At 37.3% G+C, this 22,879-nt stretch overlaps 1 protein-coding gene, 1 long non-coding RNA gene and 1 pseudogene across 28 annotated transcripts in view; all 3 read left to right on the top strand.

The window, feature by feature from the left end:
• The first annotated feature begins 3,050 nt into the window (after positions 1–3,050).
• LOC107832880 (heat shock 70 kDa protein 12A-like) lies at positions 3,051–4,995 on the top strand (annotated as a pseudogene).
• A 4,554-nt stretch (positions 4,996–9,549) lies between these two features.
• LOC103152079 (uncharacterized) lies at positions 9,550–11,877 on the top strand. Of its 3 annotated transcripts, none has more exons than XR_477703.2 (6): positions 9,550–9,627; positions 9,814–9,861; positions 10,027–10,203; positions 10,303–10,404; positions 10,469–10,546; positions 10,656–11,877. It is a non-coding gene; the product is annotated as an uncharacterized LOC103152079 (long non-coding RNA). The 3 variants fall into 3 exon arrangements; XR_001658676.1 differs by having other exon boundaries at positions 10,303–10,546; positions 10,656–10,846; positions 11,609–11,877; XR_001658675.1 differs by having other exon boundaries at positions 10,303–10,546.
• A 2,174-nt stretch (positions 11,878–14,051) lies between these two features.
• The window catches only part of LOC103152099 (titin), a 155,193-nt gene continuing 146,365 nt past the window's right edge, over positions 14,052–22,879 (top strand). For 13 of the 25 annotated variants that reach the window (XM_016660876.1, XM_016660878.1, XM_016660871.1 and 10 more), the window contains exons 1-9: positions 14,053–14,273; positions 17,692–17,795; positions 18,437–18,640; positions 18,932–19,219; positions 19,291–19,376; positions 19,523–19,698; positions 19,787–19,910; positions 21,430–21,681; positions 21,974–22,087. In XM_016660876.1, coding sequence (XP_016516362.1) covers positions 17,705–17,795; positions 18,437–18,640; positions 18,932–19,219; positions 19,291–19,376; positions 19,523–19,698; positions 19,787–19,910; positions 21,430–21,681; positions 21,974–22,087 — 1,335 coding nt within the window. In that variant the 5' untranslated portion in view covers positions 14,053–14,273; positions 17,692–17,704. Of the gene's footprint in view, positions 14,274–17,691; positions 17,796–18,436; positions 18,641–18,931; positions 19,220–19,290; positions 19,377–19,522; positions 19,699–19,786; positions 19,911–21,429; positions 21,682–21,973; positions 22,088–22,879 lie in introns of all 25 variants that reach the window. The other 12 variants (XM_016660863.1, XM_016660857.1, XM_016660867.1 and 9 more) reach the window with 2 other exon arrangements.

Raw genomic sequence — 22,879 nt, 5'->3', positions numbered from 1 at the left:
AGCAGTGAGACAACATTTATTTTAAGACGAATGTGACTCCTGAATAACACATTCACTTTGAGAAAAACATGGCAGTGAGAAGACTGAAAGGCAACAACAGGTAAAGCAATTAATGAACAATCTGATCTAAAAACTTAGATTTTGAAACTGCAGTGGAAAGTGATATTATTTTACTAAGCTTTAATCTTCCTATAGAGTGAATATGTACTGAATTCAGCATACTGAAAAAATGACAGGATTGGAAATGGATTTGAATTATTTTTGTCAGTTTGAGTTGTTGTATTCATCTTAGTTTTAATGAAAAGGGTTAACAGGAAAACAAACTTTTATGAATTGTTAGAGAACTTTTTATGCTAACGTGAAACTAAAACCATAGTTGATAATTGAATAATTAGGTGTCATCAGAATGTTTTGCTTAAACCTGAATTAGGGACTGAATGTGATTTATTAATTTTTATGATATTTTCAGAAGAACTTAAAAATGTCAGACTTTTCTAAACAGCAAAATCAAAGTAAATACATGTTTGCTCTGCCTGTGTAAAGTGTGAGCTCTGTTTCACGCTCCATATTTCTGCTCATAGATCTGGTCATGGCTGAGCAAAACAATGAACTCCTTCAGAGGTTTTTCACTCACAAAATCAATTTATTTCATACATACCATTTTGGATATCAGTTTATTTAAAAAAAATCCCTTTTGCAATAATGAATTTAATGAAATTCTGTTATCTTAGACTAACATTTCTGTTTGTTTTAAAGAATTGGGGCTCTTCAACACATTGAACAAAATGAATATGACTCTATCAGGTAAACTGAAACTAACAATGCCCATCATGTCAGCATTTGGGAAAATGTATCAAGGTCATTCTCACTTCCCGAGTTATTTTCATTGATTTGATTTCTCCACAGAGCTGCTTTCAAAAACGTGCAAGAAAACTTTAAATCTCTTGATTCAAGGTAATGTACATAAATTAAGTTTTTATGCAAAAACACTTGGCATTTATTTTTTATAAATGTTATCAGTTTTCTGTCACTCTTCAAATGTTATCTTCCATTAATTCTGCTGCTTTTGCATCGTCTTTAACTAAAAACAGATACGGATCCTGTGTTACTTGTCTGTGTCTGGAAGTCAAGTAAAAAGACAGTTGAAGAGACTGAGAGTGACTTGTTCTAAAACTAAAAAAAACTCACAGTTTTTAAGGATTACAGATCATTTTTCCTGATATTCCATATGAAACCAGTGATTTATGAAGTTGAAAAGGTTGATAAAGAAAACCGAAGTCTGAATATGATTGTGGAGAGAAAGATGTTTTATTAATTGAACATTATAATGGATAACCTTGAGCGTCCCCTTTACAAGAGAGCAGTTAAACAACAGAGGCTTCTTCAAATCTGCAGCTACACAGACTGCTACAGGAGAACTTGCCTACCTGCAGCCATCACCACCTACAACATTTTCTTTAATAAACCTGGATAATCAGAGCTCCTCCAGCATCTAATTTTCTAATTTACTCCATAAAATAAACAAATAAGTAATAATGATAATAATACTGTATTTAATTTTTAAAAAAATTCAAACTCAAGTTGCAGTTTTGTCTCAACATTTGTGCTATTATAAGCCTGTCATCTCAAACACATCTTACATTTAATGAGTGGATAGCATAATGGTAATAGTTTTGTTTTTGCTTTTCTTAGCATTAATCAGTTGAAAGACGCTCAACACCGTCACCAGCTTGGGATGAGGTAAATAAAGATCTATTTTTACTTTTAAAAACCATCCAACATGCTTATCCCTTGTGGGATCGCAAGGGGAGCTGGTGTCTATCTCCAGTGGTCAGTGGGTGAGAGGATGGGTACAGCCTGGACAGGTCACCATGGCAACACAGAGACAGATAGGACAACCTGAGGAGTTTTTGGACTGTGATAGGAAGCAGGAGTACCTGGAGAGAACCCATGCATGCACAGGGAGAACATGCAAACTGCATTTTGATAAAGAATTTGTTTAAAGGCGTTCCACTTACACATCCAGGATGCTGTAACTGATTTTTTTTTAATTGCTCCCCTTTCAGATTTGTTTATTATGTTAAACATACGGAATATATCACATTAAAGATGATAAACTGCTATTTTTGCTCATTATAAACTCAGTTTTCAATGTAAGAGGAATGTGTGCAATACTGACATTTACTGTATTTCTGCATCGTGTTTATGTTGAACAGACGGGTTCAGATTGAATTTAAATGGATTTACTCCTTGAGATCCATTGAATCTTCTTTCTGAGCCCTGTTTTTGTTCAGTCTGCAATTCAGTGTTATTTTTTGCATGTTTCTTTTCCACAGCCCTGATCTGGGACAGGCAGAAGAAATGTTGACATCAATACGGCAAAGGTACAACATACGTCTTTATGTTTCTTTTTCTGTAGCCATTTATATTTAGGTTGTAAGTGAACATGGCAGCTGGTCTTTGATCTATGAGAAAAAAATCATTATGAAAAAATAATACGTGAGGAAAATAGGTAAACAAACCAAGTATGTAAAAGAACACTTAATTTGTTTCCTTAAAGAATTATATAAAATCTATTTTATATAAAAACAAAAACATTCTCTGACTCTGTCATGCATATATGTTGTAACAGTATCAATGCTTCAAAGAAACAAAATGTTTGCCAGCAGATCTAAACCTTTAATGACCTGAGAGATAATTAATTAAAGCTCAAACCTAAATTCAACCACTCTGAGTCCTAATGTTTACTTCACCAGTAATGTGGTTCTAATAACTGATGTTTGATCTGGTTTGTCAATATTAACATTAATCTGTTAAATTAGGTTCCAAGAGCTGACTGGTTTTCATCAAAGTGAACATAAGAAGACAGTTCTGAGATCACATTGACCAGATACTTTATTAGTTATAACCTGCTAGTTCTGGTTTGGAGCCCATATTGCCTTTGAGCTGCACTAACCAATACAGTGAAGGTGCTGGTGTCAAAAAAAAAAAAAAAACATTCAGAGGCTTGAACTGTCTCACAGTTGCTGTAAATTTGTTGGTTGTCCAACATGATGAACCTCCTATTCCACCACATCCTTGAGCTGCTGTATTTACTGGCTGTAGCTCTTCTGCGTTAAGGTTTTATATGTTGCGTTAGAATGATATTCTGCATTTCTTCTTTGTAACAAGTGGTGATCTGAATGACTATCTTTACATCATCTTCAAGAAGTCACCCAGTCTTCCTGTGAAAGGATCAAAGCATTTTACATAAAAGTAAAAAGTTTCCAAACATTATGGCTCTACAGAAGGTTTGAAGGTTTATTTAACTGTTTCAAGTGTTTACTAAGGTTGGTTCAATTCAGTAACATATCTTTATGTATTTTACTTTACAGTTCTGCTCTCCAGCAAGCGAGGGAAACCCTGAAATCTCCTGGGGAAAGGTACATTGCATGTAATATTATTATATATGTAAATAATAGTAGTAGACTGAGGAGACTTTGAAGTTTGTGCAACAGGAAAACTTTCAAAACTTCTAATATAAGCAGTTTAAGCAATGTGGAAAATATTTAGGCAATATTTAGGTAGATAATGAAATCTACCGAAGAATCTTCAACTTAAACAGACAAATTTCTCTGATTATCATTGTTTGTTTAATGCATGTCTTTATTTGAATTTTAATTATTCAGAAGTTTAAACAAAAAATATTAGACTCTTTAAATATCCATCCATCCTTTAACACCCTTGTCCCTCAGTGGGGTCAGGAGGTGCTGGTGCCTCTCCAGCTAACGGTCCGGGNAAGGTTTTTAAAGTTCAAGAATTTTTCCTCTCTTAACAACTTCCATTTTGTGTGTTTCAGAGAGAACCATTGACATCACTGTTCATGAAGTCCTTGAAGGAGGATTTCTGAAGGAGCTGCACAAAGCTTCAGGAAATGATATGGGAGGACAAACTGTGGACAGAAAATTTAGAGAGTTCCTCAGAGACATATTCTCTCCTGAAATCTGGGATGAGTATGAAGAAAAATATCCCAGTGATGTTCAAAGAATTATATATGACTTCACACTTTTCAAGAGAAAAGATGAAGATATGGAAATCATCTGTCCACTGAACCTAGGAAGGATGGCTGAGAAAAAACAAGACATGGAAAAATATTTTAAACGAGTTCAAGGAGCATCTTATGATGATGGAGTAATCAAAATATCAAAGCAGAAACTGAGATCTTTCTTTGAAGAGAGTCTGTGGAGCATCACTATGAGTCTCAGAGGAATCTTTGACAAAACCCACAGCATTAAATACATTCTGTTAGTGGGAGGTTTTGCTGAAAGTCAGATTCTACGGAGATACATTACTGATGCGTTTATTGACAACTGCAAAGTTTTGTGTCCATTTAGGCCCCAAGAAGCCATTTTGAAGGGAGCTGTAGAGTTTGCAAGAAACCAAGGTGCAGTGGCATCAAGAAAAAGTGCCTATACTTATGGAGTAGGTCTCTCAGAGAGATTTAAGGCACAGAGAGGACAAGAAATACACAAACAAAGAGGGGGACTCGTGTAGCAACATTTTTAGAAAACTGGTTGAAATTGATGAGGATGTTGGTTGGAATGAAACCAGAGAGTACTCCATTTATCCTACAGAAAGAGTCCAAACGCAAATATTTGTTGCATTTTATCGCACAAAGAAAACAAATCCCATGTATGTAGATGAGCCAAAAGTGGAAAAAATTGGCTCATTTGTTGTTGAGTCACCTGACACTACACTTGGAATGGACCGTTTGATTAACCTAGAAATTAAGTTTGGCTTCACAGAAATCACAGTAACAGGCACTGACAGAGAGTCAGGATCAGTTCACACCGTCAACCTAAACTTCATGACAAATTAACGATAGTATACAAAAGAGCCAAAATAAAGATGCAAGGAATAGGATGCACAGTACAAACATGTAAGCAATCTAAATTGGCCTTACTTTAATATTTGAGTTTACAATACCAAATTATTAAAACTGACCATCTAAGATAAGTAATACATTACTTCAAATTTTAACCCCTGTGCTATTCTTCATCCTAAAAGGGCAAAAGAGTAACAGTTTAGAAGAGAAGGGTGAAAGATTTTACAGCGACAGAAAAAAATGAAACGTGATCTGGCTCTATTATTAAACTCCAAAAATAACCAGTAAGCCTGGAATCTGAGATCAAAGTGATTTGCAGGGAACAGGTGGACCAATCAGATCTCCAGAGTGACATTGCTGTTGATAATTCAGGGCTCAACACACAGTCTATCCAAAAACGTCACACACTCCATTTTTTTTCTTGGACTACCTTTAGTTTTGATTACAACACATATTTCCTCTGGCATTATTGTTAGAGACTCCTGCAATGTTATAACCATTATTTCTATCCAGAGTTGTGTAATGGTTTAGCCAAGATCTTATAGAGATAATGGGAGAATCTGACCACTGTACAAATGACCATTGGACCAGCTAAATCCGTCTTCATTTAAAAAATAAGAAGCTACTCTCTGCCTCAATTAGAGCTAAAAAAAACTTTCAAAGCTAAAACATAATCATCCACACAGTAATTATGCAAAGCAGGACTTTTAACTATTTATTAATCTAGGTGGCGTCTTCTTTTAGATGGGTATGCAAGAAATTACATTTTGAAACCTACACTGAACAAAAATATAAACCTGCCATGTCAAATATAAGAGTTTCATAAACATTTGGGTTACATAACATACAGAAAAACTCAAAATATATTTCTTTTCGGCATTGATAACATTGTCATATGGCCATTTGTAGTGGATTTGACATGGAGTGTTTTGGAAAATGTAAAAAAGAAGCTAAATGTAGACTAGTGTAAAGAAAATAACATTTAATTCATGTATTTCTATTTCTTTTCATGCATTGTACAACATGTAAAATAATTCAGCTGTCATATAACTTTTTCTTTCTACCAATTTTCTTCAGTTTTAAAATTTGTGGAAAAAAAACTGAACATTATTTTTGAATATTCTCTTGTAAGGTTGCAGGTTATTATACTTCAGATATCTAACATTGCTTTGGTCTACTTTTCACATAAAGCCCTAAATAAAATATATATGTTTTCTCAATCATGTTTGGTTTCCTGTCACAATTTGGAGTTCATGATCCTATCACCTTGGAGTTTCATTGTCACATTTAGTTTTGGTTTTATTCTTTATCTTTAGTTTGTCTGGTAATTTCCATGCTCCTTGAATTTATTCCTGGTTAAGTCATTTACTGTAATGTCCTCAACTCATGCAGTCATACTTCCCTTCTAATTCATTCACTCCCGTCAGATCCTTTTGTTGCACATCCTGGTTCTTAAATCATTTGTGCCTCCTGCTGTTTACCTGTGTACTTTTTTACATATATATTTACTACATCAGTAATATGCTCTTTAGGTGTAAAACCACTGGTAAACTCACTCTCTCAATTAGGTAAACTCACTGTTTATTTTATAAACAGTAGCCACAGGTGGCCCAAGTCTGACTTGTTTTGCCTATATGTTACCAAACCAAAAGTCTAAATGCAAGAATTGTTTTTTTAAGAAACCTAGGGCACTTTTACATTAGATCCAAAATTCACATTGAGTCGAGTCTAAATTTAGTCAAATCCTTTTGATAAGATTTGCTTCTGTGTTGGTAAAGTTTTTTTTACCAACAAAACATGAACCTACAAAACCAATTAATCATGTTTGAAATGAATCCCAATGAAAACACCTCACACATATGAATTTGTAGATGAAGCTGAGTTCTGTCCAGCACAGAGGCAAAGGAGCAGCTAAAATGTAACTGGTCAAGGAGCCATTGTTTAAGTCTTGACCAGTGTGGCAGTATTATGACCATTTCTGCTGCCATATGCAAATGGCATATGGCAATATGCCAATTGCCTTGGATGTCCCTTAGGTGTCACAATGGAATCATTCAGCACCCAACACGTTTTCTTTCTTGCAGGATCTCAGGACATTTTGATAGAATGATGAGCATAGAGACAATTGTACCTGTGTCATAATTTGAGACAATGTGGGCTGCACAGTGGTGCAGTTGGTAGAGCTGTTGCCTTGCAGCAAGAAGGTTCTGGGTTCAATTCCTGGCCCAGGGTCTTTCTGCATGGAGTTTGCATGTTCTCCCTTTACATGTGTGGGTTCTCTCTGGGTACTCTGGCTTCCTCCCACAGTCCAAAACCATGACTGCCAGGTTAACTAGTTTCTCTAAATTTTCCCTAGGTGTGTGTGCATGGTTGTCTGTCTCTCTGTCGCAGGGCAACAGAGATAATCAGAAGAGTTAAGGAACCGAGGGCCTAAGAAATGCTGAATACCAGGTATATTTTTCCCCATTACACCCTTCTCACAGTTGCAGGAACAATAATGTAAAACATTTACCGGGGTTTTCCTTTGAAAGAATCTGAATAGGAAGTGAGGCGTTGATTTCCAAGAAAGACAATCCCAAAACTACGAAAAATAATTTCCTTAAACAACTACCCAACTTTGGTCTTGGGTATTAATTCATAGAAATGTTAAGACAAGCTGGGTTTTACTAATAAAGGTGTAGATTATGAAGGTTTTAGGTGACTAATCATCATGTTTTCCTCTTACAGAGTGGCACTGGAAGTTGCTCCCTCAATAAAAACAGGAAACATGATGAGCCTCNGCACGCACGCACACACACACACACACACACACACACACACACACACACACACACACACCTCTAGGGTGAATTTGGAGACCAATTAACCTGACAGTCATGTTTTGCTCTCTTTAAATGTAATCTAAATATTTATTGTCTAGTCCAGCCCATTCAGTGCATTCCAGTTTAAACCAACAAATATCAAATCAGTTTCATTGTAACCTCATTAAGAAATATTTATCTTGCAATGTAAATTTATAAATTATTGCCAAGCCACAGAAGCCTTCATATCAAATCTTCATTTTCAATCAGTTCATCCTTCCAGAACACGGTCGAGGCCACAGAGGAAAGAAACAATTCACAATCAACAGGAAGAAACCAGCAGCCGAACCAGAACCAGTCGAAGACATCGTCCTTGTTCAACACTTGCTTTGGTCGACACAAAGGAGGCACAAACACTCAAACACAGGAACAGAGGTAATTTCTTTAAAAGTGAAATGAAGACATGGACTGTTGGTCTTTGATTTACAGATTAACATTTGTAGGATTTGTTTATTGTTGTTTTGTTTTTTTTTTTGACAATTTTTCAGTAACAGATTATTCCCCCAACAGATCTAATCTGAAAATGGAAGAGGAGAAACATTTGTGTCAAAGGTACAATCTATTCATGATGCTGGGGCCTGACATTAGTTTCTTTTAATCTAAAGACCAGTTAATAAGTTAACAGCCAGTGAGAAAGTGAAACAATCTGAGCATTGTCTGAATATTTACTGCAACCTTTGAATTCTTGAATTTAAGTAAAAACTTCACTAAATAAGAAAGGATTTATCTGACCTGGATTGTCTTCACTAAAATTTGTGTTCTGAACAGAATTGATATGATAGAAAAAAATCAACAAGAGCAACATAAAAAAATAAGGTATGTTTTATTCAAGAACATTCAAGCTCTAATTCCCCTTCATGTTCATGATTTATCCTCTATTTGATCTGAATAGGAATCTGGATGTTGATGTCTTAGATTCGGGGCCATTTTTCATGTTATAATTTAATCCACAGAGATGATTTAAATCAAGTTGAAAAGGAAATGACAGAAGTCCAACACAGGTACTGTACACCGTTCTTTAACACTCAGGCTCATAAAGTAGGGACTGATTACATATGCTGAATTATGGACACAAAGCAGAAATAAAAAATGTATTTTTGAGCCTGAGTTAATGAGAATCAGATAAACAAATAAATAAATAAATAAATAAATAAATAAATAAATAAAACCAATTCAAAGTTTTGACCCTTAAAAAGATTGACCGTAAAATATGTTATATTTTTCAGAATTCATCACATTGAAACAACTCAACAACAGGAACTTTTTGAAATAAGGTAAATTGATTTGAAATTGTTCAAAGTATCAAGTATATCTATTTATTGCAAATTTGGTCATCGCATCCCATTAAAAAAGGTGGAGGGAAATGCCAAAATCTTAGTTTTTCTGAATTGCCATTTTTATTGCTAATCAGTGACTTGATGTGATTTGACCTGATCTATTTTGTTTTTAAACAGACTAAGAGAGAAGGATGAAGAACTTCAAGACACCAGGTAAACATTCATCATTTAAGGAGAAGATGACTAAAAAATTTTAATTATTTATACCTCAGATACCAAATAAGGAAGCTCCAACAGTTTCCTATAAGCCCTATGTATCTTTTTCAAATAAAATCAAATGTAGTTCCAGAATAAATCAACCACTAAGCATAAATGTCTGATAACAAGGAAGTGTTTTTAGTTTTTCAAGAGTTTTTTTTTTTCATTTTCAGGTCTGTTCTTAAAGAAAAAGAAGAAGAACTGAAATGTTTAAAAGACAGGTATAGTGAACACAATTCAAAGCAACAGGCTGCAGATGCAGTCTGAATTGTTTTTATGATTAATCAGTTACTTGATGTTATTTGACCTGATTTATTTTGTTTTTAAACAGACTAAGTGAGATGGCTGTAGAACTTCAAACCACCAGGTAAAAAATTATTAATCCATTCATTTTACAAAGCGATAACTCAAGAAATTAAATTTATTTATAACTCAGCTCCTCATAGAGTATCCTCATAACTTCTATGCATCTTATTTAAAAAAATCAAATGTAGTTACAGATTAAATGTATTTAATAAACCACTAAACATATAACAAGTGTTTTTATTTTTAGGTCTGTTCTAAATAAAAAAGAGGAAGAACTGAAATCTTTCAAAGACAGGTATCATACTTACATTTCAAACCTACGAAAAAATTTTTCCTTAAACAACTACCCGACTTTGGTCTTGGTTAATTGATAGAAATGTTAAGACAAGCTGGGGTTTACTAATAAAAGTGTAGATCATGAAGGTTTTAGGTGACTAATCATCATGTTTTCCTCTTACAGAGTGGCACTGGAAGTTGCTCCCTCAATAAAAACAGGAAACATGATGAGCCTCAACAGCCCAGTCAGTAAAAACAGAATAAGAGAAATGTATGAAACTCTGAGATGTGACTGGCCAAAAATCAAAGAAGATTTGAAGTTAGCTGGGGAAAAATCTGATTCTGTTAAAAAATGATTCAGGTAAAATGTGGTTTGATGATCCAAGACATGCATTTCATACTTTGGCTGCCATTGAAATGACTAAATAGTTTTTCTCCTCATCGTATCGCCTGCTAACAGAAACAGTTTAGCTCAGCAAGAACAGACTTGGAAGAAAAGAATGTGATGATATCAAATTTTTTTGAGTTGGATCAGTTCAAACATGGAACAGAATCACCAGAGGTAACGAAACGCAAAAACCAGATTATTGGTTTACTGCAGATCTGAATATAAAACTCTGTTTCAGGTTAAAAAAAACATGCTGTTAGCAATTCAGAATCTGCAGCTGGCGATCTACAATCAGAAATATGACAACGGTTCACAGGTTTGTTTGATATCAGAGGAACAATAAAGACACAATATGAAGTTTTTTAAATGCATTTATGGAAGAAAATTATTCAGATTCCATTAATTTAATTATTTCTTCTCTATAGAAACCCTTATCTGCACACGAAGTCACAAACCATAAAGACATGATGGAGTATTTGAGCTCTGAATGTTACTGGCTTGGATGTCTGATGGCTCTGAATAATCCTCCCATTAATCCGGACTGGGAGAATCACGCTGCGTCAATGGACAAGTGGGACATTCTACCCCGAAATATTACAGCAGCTTCTGTAAAGAAGTGAGGAAAAAATCATCTTCTGTCAGCATCTTTGGGATTTTCTCATGAACCGTATAATTCTTTGTAACTGAAACCTGTAAAATTGTATGAGATTTACATGCTTTTCTTTTTTATGAGAAATATTTAATTAGGCAGTAAAAAAACGTAAATGTGACTTTCTGAAATTGAAATGAAGAAAATCGACTTTCAGTTGGTAATCTGTGAAGTCAATTGTTATTTTTTGGTTAATTAAGGACCATTTACAGTTGCAGTATAGAGTATCACTAGTTTTATCTGTCAGAGTTTACTATAAACTTTGGTAAAGTTTGAAAATGTATTTATTTCAATATTTCATGCATTTAAAATGTCCTCAATTGGACCAGGTTCAAAGAAGGATACCATTTCACAACTTGATTAAAGAATGTCAAGGTTTTTAAAACATGTGATGTAACATTGTTTATTCTTTATCTTATGTTTTTGTAATAAAAGTTGTTCAGAAATATGACATTTTATTCAAGCAAAGCTTTTAATGACTAAAAACATGCACTGTATAATCAGAATTGTATTTACCAAAGGATACATTTAATATTGCCTGTTTTACTTTTAGTATCTGATTTCTTCATTGGATCCATGTGAACAAATGTATTATCTATAAAAATCAAAACATGAACCAATTGTTTAAGTTTTAAAGGTAATCATTTTAACAGCCTGTTGCAGTTTCAGGTTGTATCAAACCTTTTCTGCAGAGGGCGCTGTTGACCTGAGGTTTTCTCCTGCCAGCAGACGGAGGACTCAGACCAGATTTAGTTAACTGCAGCTGTTCACTGTCGACATCTGAGCCACCGGCTGGAACTGCTGCAAAACCCCCGAAACACCGAGACAAAATTAAATCACCCAGCAGTAACTATAGCTACCCGCTCACACTCACTGATCCATGTTCAGAGGGTTTATCTGGTAGTTACTGTGCTTGGGTTCTAGATAAATTGCTAAATGTGTTGCATGTTGCAGTTTCTTTATGGCAAGACTTAATAAAAAGCTTGTAATTCCCCTCATCTTTGGTTATTGCTTGTTTTTCCTCCCAGAAATATAAACCACTTAGCTCTGTCATCATAGCAACGCCTAAACTTCACACCTATTAGATCTGAGCCGCCCCCATCCTCTCTGCTTCAGTGGACTTCATCCCACCGCCTCCCTCTGGTGCTGCTCAGATCATTGGGTTTATGTTCAACCTGGGCCTGAAGCTCAGGAAGGAACCATAAGACTTACTTCCTGTGTCATACCAGCATCGAAGACGCCCTGATCTAACATCTGGTTTATAAAATATGTCATGGTTTTGCTCCATTACTATTCCAAAAGTTTATTTAAAAGAACACCATTGAGCCAACAGGAGTGACTGTTCAATCACGATAGTTTTTCCCACTTGGAAAACAATTAAGATAAAAAATTGACCTTTCACTCATCTGATTTAAAAAACATCTTAAAATCTGGCTCTTGGAAAGCAAAACATATCAACACTGAGTAAATGATAAGTATATAGAGATTTTAAGTTTTTTTTCTGCAGTTTTATTTTGTGTTTTTCTTATTCCTGCATTTGTTATTGGAATTTAGCATCAACCTGCCAATAAGGACTACAGAGTGAAATTAGCCACCTGGCTATAATCTCATGTATAAAACCAAGAACCTGGTGGTGGATTTCCACCCAACTGACACCAGTGAACATAAAGGGAACAGATATTGAGATAAGTACCTCTGTGTTCACCTGAACAATAAACTGGACTGGCCTCACAACACTGATGGTCATACAGAAACGGTCAGGGCAGACGCTACCTGCTGAGGAGGATGAGGACTTTTGAAGTGCAGAGGAAACTCCTGAAGATCTTCTTTAGCTTAGACAACATAAGTTTTCCCTGTAGGAAGAGACTTTTAAGAGAAGACTGAGCATTTCTGCAGGAGAGAAATGCAAAGTACGAGAGGAATGCAAAGTACGAGAGAAATGGGCACATTTAGAAAATCCTGCTAGTTTTGAGCGTTGAGATTCAAGAAGAAGAAAGTTTCTTCAACTGCAGCTTAAAAACAACATAAATCAGTTAGACTGTAAAAGGAGCGTGCATTTAGTTTCTGACTGTGTGATGAGTTATTGTAAGCCAGGGGGGCTGTTGCAACAAATGTTGATCTAATCTTTATGATATTAATTTAGTTAGAATTTTTTCTTTATGATATTAATTTAGTTAGAATTTTTTCTCTAGAAAGTTCCGTAATACTTTGACTCTTGACTCCTAAACATAAACAGAGTATGAGATTGCCTTCATGTTCCATATTCCTCAGGTTTGGTATTTCAAAAATAACCCTGCTCAGTGCTTATTTTAAGAAACCCTTTTGTCTTTTTGTTTCTTAGTTGTTGTTGTTGTATTTGTTAAATTAGCTAATATTTTGACTAATCACTGGATGTAAACAAAACCATGAAGAATTCAAAAGGTTAATTTTCTCACATTAATGAAAAGAAACAAATCAGAGGCTTCTGTTGTAGATTCTTAGGTTCCGGTTGGGTGACAGATGGATAGAAGATTAATAGATGAGTTACCAAACGGTGTTACCAAACCCTGATGGTGGGACAGAACAGATACTGGATCAGATCTGAGCTACCGGATCAGTTCTGAGCTACTTGATCAGTTCTGAGCTACTGGATCAGATCTGAACTACCGGATCAGTTCTGAGCTACTGGCTGAGATCTGAGCTGAAGCTTTCCATTTGCAGAGCCTTTAAATCTTGGTTTGAAGCTGCATCAGTCAGACTGAGGATGAAGACAAACGGTTTGTTGGTGTGTTGTAACAACCAGCCGGTGGTTCTGCTGGATGGAGGCGGGGGGGAGTTTGACTGACAGGGACAGCCTCACCCTCAGCTTCCTTTTTTTGTCAGCACTTATTTTATGACTCTGATGTTTGCAGAGATTTTTGCACAGTTTAACTCTTCAGGGTTTTATTTCAGGTCTCATGTAATGCTTGACGTTCTGCAGTCAGGCGACTCCAGATCGATGGGAATCGTAGCTCGATCAACGGCTTCATGATGACTGGCAGACTGGAGGAGAGGAGGTTTCATAAATGGCTGCCATCTCCCATCATGCCCCCCTGGGTGTCCCAGCAGCCAATGGGGAGGCTCTGTGAGGTGGTGATGCAGGTTGCCCCCTTCGTATAAAACCCTAAAGCACCGTCTGGGCCCTCCTGAGCAGTTGGAGCATTCCCAGCCTCGCCTCGGGTGGAGGGATTGCGGGGAGGGAAAGCAAAACTACACGGCCTCTATCTGTGTAGTTTTGTTTTTGTCAGGGAATATTTCGAGGCTCGACCGTTCTCACCTTGGATTTTTCTGCACAAACCTTTCTGGATAAGGGGGCTGCTGCCCGTTAGTCAGTCGGGCTCCGTCCCATCACTTTCAGGCACTCTTGTGGAAACAAGTGAGTAGTTCCAGCTCGTGTCCCAGTGCTCCCTAACTGATATGCTTTTACCCCGACATGGACTCTGGTTTTTGGTGAAGCTGGGATCAGATCTGGGGTCAGGACTTCAGCTTTTGGAGACGTTTGCTGAGGTGTTGATGTATTTTTGGCTGCAGAAGAAGGCCTCATGCAGCAGCGTGTGCAGTGATCTGTGGAGGGCCAAGAATAGCTGCTGAGAGCATCCGAGAGGCCTGTCAGCTGGGCCCATGGCTTTTTAAGGGAATCAGCAGCAGAGCTATCAGTTGCACCTCCAGCTATGCGCCACATGGTGGCTGTCAATCAAACTGTGCAGGGTCAGGGTGGGGGTGTCGAGGTATTTTTGGTTACTGCCATATCTGTCTCTCGGATGTTGATCTGTAAATACCAGCAGGGCTGGTCCGGTTTGGTCCTAGATGATCAGTCTGATGTTAAGCTGTGTATTGATTATGGATTGAGTTTGTTGAGATGATGTTGTGATGAGTGTAAACAATGTGAGCTGAGATCAGCTGACAGCAGTGAAATGAAGCAGCAGGTGTCCTGGTGAGGTGTTCAGTGTCTCATTGAAAGTGCAGGAAATCCTCATTTAACCCAGAATCTGATGCTAAAATCATCTGGACGTGTTTGAAAATGACTCAGGCAGAAATCCTCCCGTCACTGGAGGGTTCTTCTGATGTCAGCAGGAAGTCTGTCAACAAACTTGAACTTGGTGTTTCCGGAGCTGTCAGTGATAAAATATTTGATTCGTTTTTGGTTTTCTGCCTTGGACCTGATTAAATACAGAATCATATATTTGTGAGACTTAAAGAAGAGTGTTCTGTAATTTGGGTCAAGCATAGTCAAAGTAAAGATGCGTCTCCCACAAATGATTAAGAGTCAGATCTATTTTCACGTGAAGCTATTTTAGGTAAACATGATTTTAGTCCTGGTGCTGTTCCAGCTTTAATCAAATGATGCACTTTTTGGCTGAATATAACGTTATACAAAGCTGTGTTAATAACAATGTGAACAATGAGAACTACTGCTTCAATATAAACACATTTTTATGTCATTTCATGTTATCTGGTTGATGTTCCATGTAATTGTGATGAGTTTCAGTTCAGTTTTGTTTCCACAACATGAACAATCTCAAAACTGATCTTTAGGGTTTTTTATTTACAAACACAGAAAGTCATCATGATAAGCATATTAACATGACTTCTGATTTTATTTACAATATTTCTAGAACTGCAGCTAATTATTGCTGTTTTCTTTCTGTTTTCTCTTTAAGCTAAACTAGGATGGTGATGATTGTTTTGCACTCTATGAATTAGATTGCATTTTGTTTTCCGTTTCCTGCAACATTATTAGAATATTTAAGATAATTTTTTCCACAGTAAAAGTAATGGTTTTAAAAACATTTTCCTTAGAGCGACACTTCTGACCTGTGGATCTATAAAGTGTTGGAAGGAGTAACTGTAGTACTGAGGCAGTAACTGTAGTACTGAGGCAGTAACTGTAGTACTGCGGTACGCGAAGCAGCACCTGCTGCTGTCAGATTATCAGAAACAGCTGCAGCTTCACAGAATCTGTCTGAAGTTTTATAAATACAAAATATATACAATAACCTAAAAGTAGAACAATAATAACACAACTGGAATTTAATTGTCTGGTTGTCTAACATCAATATGTTTAAGTACTAATCAGATCAGCATAAGAATAGATAATACATTGAATAAAAATTGACTCTTTATTGATCCTGAATCTGAATAACACTGGATTTGAACGAGGCATGTTGTTTTAATATGAAGTATCTTGTTGCAACATTTTGTGATTTAGTACTATACAAATAATTTAAATTGAATCAGACTTAACTGTTGAAGATAAAACAGATAAATGGACTTTAAATAATTAGAAAGAAATCTCTATCCATTGACTCTCCTGCAGGGCACAAGCTCTCATCACAGTTTCTGTGAAATATGAATATTTCAGAAAAATCTTCACACCTCTAGTAAATTTAGGTAATCTTTTAATATGACCAACTTGTTTCTTTTGACTGGAAGTAATACTGGTGTTTTGGATTGCTGCAGGAAAAGTCCTAACAAGAATCTGATTCAGAATCTGTGTAGGGAGCTAAAGATTAGGGTGATGGCAAGGAGGCCTTCCAACCTCAGAGAAATGAATGTTTAATGTAAAAGATTACACTCAAAAAAACAAGTGGAAACAGGAAAAATCCTGATCAGCAGTTATAGCAAGGGTTTGGTTTTTGTAATTCCAATAAATATGTTTCCATTGATTACTGACAACAGTACAAATCATTTCTTACATGTCAATTACTATCAAAATGCAGATGAAAACACATTTTTCTCCAAAAAAAGATACTTATTTTACATTTATTATGGTGGGACTCCAGATATGAGTTACTTTATGCTATAATCTGGTAGTGTGCATCAAACAGTTTCAATTATGTTTGAGCTGTACATTGTTTCTTTCTAAATAAAATTTATTATTGTTTTTGAAAGTTGTTTCTCCTATTTATTATGAAAGAAAAACAAATATTTTGTTGTAATTTATTTAAACCTGCCTGAGAAATATATCTACAACTTTTGAAAAAAATTGATTACATTTTAACAGATGTCAAAAACAAACAAACAAAAATGAATGTTGAATTTCAAAGAATAAAAATTACAAAAATTGTAAAGACCAAAAAAAATGTTGAATATCAGCTAATAAGGTCTCGGTCGTGTGGAAGCTCTTTAGAACAACCCTGAGAAAACACAAATGTGGCAAACAGAACTGAACTGGTGTCTGGTTTTACTGTGAAGATCTGTGGTTAGATCATATATGCTGGATATTTCATGCATTTGGAAAATGCTTGTAAAGTTAACCATCAAGTGTATTTTGTGGAAAAAGCAGTGAGTGAAAATGTGAAACTTTATGCTTATTTTTGCTGTGCAAACACTGCAGCATGTAGCTAAATAGTCAGCATGAGTTAACTGAGTGAATGACAAAAGAAATATTTAGATTCTAATGGAGGGCAGGAGGAGAAACAAAACCCAAACTGTGTGAAAAAAAAATGTGCAGAAGACATTTTAAAGCAATGTGAAGAGTCTGTATCAACTTTCTCTTTGTGAACCTTGAGTGTTTCAAAAAATAATCATAAACATTTGACTTTTTTTTTGCCATTTTGTGGATTTATTTGAAGAAAAAAAAGCTTCTTGTATTTTCTTTCCAAAGTTTTAATGGAGAACTGGCGCCACCTGCTGGTGGTAAGATAACTTGATGTGTCTAAAGTGGCAGCATTTCCTGTTTTCCTGTGGATGGTTTGCACCAGATGAAACCCGCCTCATGCAGATGCTTCAGGGGCGGAATGTGTCTGTCTGCTGCAGAAATCTAAGGTTTAATGACCTGGTCTGTGTTTCAGGGTGCCGACCACCATGTCAACACAAGCGCCAACGTTTACACAGCCGCTACAGAACGTCGTGGCACTGGAGGGTAGTGCCGCTTCGTTCGAGGCTCAAATCAGTGGTAAGAAAACATCTGATGGCGGCATCACGGTTTGGTTCTCAGGCAGGAGACAATTCTGCAAAATCCGAGCATCACAAGCGAAGTTCGCAGGATAATAAACGTTTGCAGAGTGATAAACTCAATAAATGAAAATATGAAACTTTTCCACATTTTATTTTCGCTACAGACGCTTCAGCATGCAGCTAATTAAGCAGGATAATAAAAGTTTACAGTCATAACAAAATATGACTGTTTCACCTCAATTAAAAAAGATTTGAGGATTGTAGACTTTTCACTTTTGAAACTTGAAATTTCAAAGAAATCAAAGTTTAGCTTCTGATTAATAGAAAAATAAAGACTATACTCGTCTTTATTTCCATTTTGTTTTGAATACTGTTTTAACTGTACAAAAGTTAAAACAGTTAGTGTTTTAATATGAGTTATTAAGACATTAATAAGCCATATTATAATGGTTTTTAAACCATGGCTGCTTCATAAATCAAACCATATTAAAGTGTTAAATTATAAAAGCTTTACTGTTATTCAAAAACATCATTGATGGATATATGTACAGTGAAGTTCCTGTGTGTTTTGTTGCTGAGGTTCTGCAGCATATCGTTCCTGCTTCCCTGACCTCTGACCTCTGACCTTCTCCTCTGCAGGTTTTCCAGTTCCTGAGGTGAGCTGGTTCCGTGATGGCCAGGTTCTTTCCGCCGCAGCTCTGCCCGGCGTCCAGATCTCGTTCAGCGACGGCCGCGCTGTTCTGAGGATCCCCGCTGTGACCGCCGCACACAGCGGACGCTTTTCTGTCAGAGCCACCAACGGCGCTGGACAAGCCACGAGCACCGCTGAGCTCCTGGTTACAGGTGAGACGCCATCAGTGGGAGGCAAACCAACCTGGATGGGTTTGGCTGCTCTTCTTTAAATCTCTCTGGCTGTACTGAGCTCATAGTTACTTTCTCTGGAGTGGGGTTATGGAAAGTACTCGTTAGTAAGTTTTGTTACATTTAGTAAAAATAATTGAGGGATACCTTGATGTGGGTGAGCTAAAATAACTTTGACTGACGATACAAGTTAAATCTTGGAGATTAAATCTAAAAGCCACAGTCAGGTGTCGGAGTTTATTGGTTTACACCTGTTTTTTTTTTTTGCTGCAGCGGAGACGGCGCCTCCCACCTTCCTTCAGAGGCTGCAGACCTCCACAGTGAGGCAGGGCAGCCAGGTGAGGCTGAACGTCAGAATCACAGGCATCCCCACACCTGTAGTCAAGTTCTACAGGGAGGGAGCCGAGATCCAGAGCTCTGCCGACTTTCGGATCCTGCAGGACGGAGACCTGTACAGTCTGCTGATTGCAGAGGCCTTCCCAGAGGATTCTGGGACGTATTCTGCAACAGCCACCAACAGCAGTGGACGGGCCACGTCTACCTGCGAGCTGCTGGTTCAAGGTGAGCTCTGTCAGCTTCTGTGGGTTATAACTGCTGAGTGGACATTATCTGAACCTGAACTTTGTGCTCAGGAGAAGAACCAGTTCCAGCAAAGAAAACCAAGACGGTGATTTCAACTGCTCAGATTTCACAGACCAGAGTCACAAGAGTGGAAAAGGTACAAATCATGTCTGATGTGATCAGAACTCCTGTTAGGGTTCTAGTTTCATCTCACTTTTTCTACTCATTGGGAAAAAAATATCTTATTCTTATTAGATTCTCATTTTTTGTGCCTTAATTTGATCTCTTTGTATCTTTCCTCAGAAGATGGAGTTCGAACTGGCTCAGACACTTGGTCACAAGACTCCACCCAGAGTTCCACCCAAACCTTCGTCAAAGTCCCCCACCCAGCCCTCGCTGGTCCCCAAGGTGACCGCAGGGCGCCAACAGTCACCGTCACCTGTCAGACACGTGAAGGCTCCCACGCCCACAACTGTCAGGTGGGAGCATCACGTCATTTATGCTGACTTAAAGTAGCTACGTTACCTACAAACAGAAAGAGTGAACCTGGTCACTGTTCTCCACCAGGCCGGTAAAGTCTCCCGTCACCACGAGGAAGCAGCCTGCCCCCACCGCTGAAGTCCCTCCACCATGGAAGAGAGGAGATGATGGCATGAAACCAGTTCATCAACCAGTCATAGACTCCAAAGAGGTGGGGATTGTGTGTTTGGAGGAGGGTTTTATCTCCCCTCTGGCTGCTTTAGAGACATAAGAAAGGAGGATAATGTCAGCTCATGCTAACACCAGATGCTAAGAATCTGAAATCTTTGTTACCAGAATTCCCCTCCTGCTGTTTGGAGTTGGTCATATCCGAGCGTAGTGATGGAGCATGTACTGTCCAGTTCTGTTTGTGCCTCCATGATGGAGGTTGTTTGGTTTGTATGTTTGTCTTTCTGTGTGTCTGCTAACAACATTTCATTCCCCTGGAAACTTTTTTAGACTTGGATGATGGTCAAAGCTGTGGTTTCAATCCAGATAAAATCCTAACCAGGAATGTCTCAGATCTCAGTTTGAAGTTTGCGCTTATATTTACAAAAACCTCTGTACCTTTTGTTTTTTGTAGTACATGTCTAAATCAAACTTATCAAAGACTAGGGCATTTTCTGTTCTTCCAACCAGCTTCTCCTTTCTTATTTTTAAATACAATGGATAAATATTTTTAGGATTATTGCAAGAAGAGACTTCCTGCAGAAGAACCAACATTCAACAATGTTTTCCACAGATTTCACTCCTGTCATTTCTTTTTGTGTGCTTTGGGTCCTTCTGATTTGTAAAACTTGGATTATGCTGATTTGTGACACATTTCCTTCAGCCTGTTTATGTGGACATCTATCCAATCACTGGAGATCAGCAGAGTTACTAGAATCATCCTGTTAGGGCTGGACTATGAGAACCAAATTCTGGAGTCAAAAATTGTCTGAAACTCGTTTTTATGTTTTTAATTTTTATTGTCTAAACCCAAAACCTGGCTCAGTACTGAGCTACCCACCGTATTCATGGCCGTGCTGCTGGAGGATTGATTATGCTAACAATTTTTGCTGATAACAGCAACTGAAACAAAGCAGTTTGTTTTGGCATGTAGTGAGGGTTTTTTTGAGTAACTGGTGAGGAATTTAACTAAATGAAGTTTTTTTGGTGTGTTACTTTAGTTACCTCTGGTCCTTTCAGAACGTTGAAGTATCCAGACATTACCTGTAGTTGTGTTGCTTGCGGCTTCTCTTTCAATCAGACGAAGCTTAATCTGTGGTTTAATCTTAATCTGGTACATGTGAAAGATGGATTATTCCTGCAATCTGTACTTTATTTTCCATCATTTACCAACTGTGGGTCTTTTTCCGGTCATTTTTGCCAACCTTTATGAGGTGAAGAAGCGTTATAGACAATATTATCCCATTTAAGAACTTAATGCTTATGTTCCTACACATTTTAATAAAATTATATGAAATGCATCATGTGATCTTGGAATAACGTGGTTAGTAAAATTACTAGCTCTATTCTACTTCAGCTGGTTCACTTGACTAACACTAAAATGCAGTAACATCTTGTTTAACTTGATGCTATGCAGAAAGTCTGAATAAATGTCAGACTTGCTATTTTATTTTTCATCAGACCTCCTTTCTGTGTGTTGTTGTCTTGTTCTGAGTTCTTTGTGCTGCTGGTTCTATCTCCAGGCTGAGGGAGGGACAAAAGCTGGGGCGGTGGCCAAAGTGGTGGCCGCCGTTGACCTGGCTCGTATTCGCCAACCCGTGCATGTCGAAGGCGGTCGAGCTGAAGAGGTGGAGGCTGTAGAGGCAGAAATGAGGCAGCAGACAGTTGCTATGTCTGCCGATCAACAGTATCAGATTGGCTGGACGTCAACGAGAATGCAGGCTGGTCAAATGCTCACTGCTGCTCAGGAGTTCACATCTGACCTGCAGGCTCAGGTTAGAAGCTCAGCATGTGAAGAAAAGAACAAGACCCTGATCTGACAAAAATAAATGATTTTACTTTGTCAGTGGGGTTAAATTTACACTGGCAAAACCTTTTTTTAATCCAAACAATTTTATAAATTTTTGTGCTTAAAACTAAATATAGTTTAAATTTAAATTTTAAACAACGTTCTGAAGAGTGATTATTATTAAATTACTTTGAATTTGCCATTTTCCCCTTACTATTGTACTGAGCAGCTCTGAGCGTCTACTTGACATGCTAACGCTTCTGTGTTGATCACCGCAGATTCAGAGAGGGACAGAAATCTCCTCCAGAGTGGAAACTGGTCTCACTCCGTCTCCAGTTCCACAGTTCATGGTTTCTAAAGTTTCTGTCCCCAAACCAGAGTCTGTTGGGGAGGTAAGAGAGGCAGAACCAGGCAAGCAGTAGGACATAGCCAGAGTAAAAATGAGAAACTTAAACAAGTGAGATAACGACCAATGTTTTGGTGTGAGTTAAAACTGATAGGTAGTTGACTCTCTAAGTTCAGGTTTCTGTTGTTCTGCAGCTTTATGGCCAAATGTTTGCAGCAAGCTGTGCAGCATCTGCCAGCCTCTAAATTGATTCTTTCATAAACAAAGTCAACAATCACATATGTTTCATGAACAGGTGGATCACAGATGGCTAAAGATGCCACCTGGTGTCTCATGTTTAGATTTTCCACATTGATCAGAAATTTCTGCCTCTGAGTTCCCTGGTGTCTGAGTTAAATACATGTATATATAAATATCTGTATTTTACTACTTTGCATCAGCTTAGACCCATTAGTTAAGTTTTACTCTGACATCCAAACTCTTATTTCCATTGCTATATGGTAAATGTAAAATATTTCTCAAATGGTCTAAAATAAACCAAACACTCTGCAGTGTTTGTATTGTGTTAGTCTGTTAGTTTGGTTATTACTGCTTGCCTGAGATGCAAACCGATTCTAGAGGTGTTTGAACATCTTTAACAAATGAAGCCCTCTTTAACCTTCCCCTTCTTTTTTACGCTCCTGACTTAAATTATTAATCAGAAAAGAAATTTCCTTTTCTACCCATAATTAATCCTGCTTCATCTAAAATTCCCCTCATTTGATCCTGTTATAGTTCTAATAAAACTAACGGCCCATAGACCCTCTGTGTGCTGGGTGCACCTTAGATATAAATCCAG

The sequence above is a fragment of the Poecilia formosa genome, unplaced genomic scaffold, assembly GCF_000485575.1.
Source record: "Poecilia formosa unplaced genomic scaffold, Poecilia_formosa-5.1.2 Scaffold300, whole genome shotgun sequence".
Taxonomy (NCBI): Eukaryota; Metazoa; Chordata; class Actinopteri; order Cyprinodontiformes; family Poeciliidae; genus Poecilia; species Poecilia formosa.
Note: the sequence above shows the minus strand (reverse complement) of the source record. Positions and strands in the feature narration are given on the sequence as shown.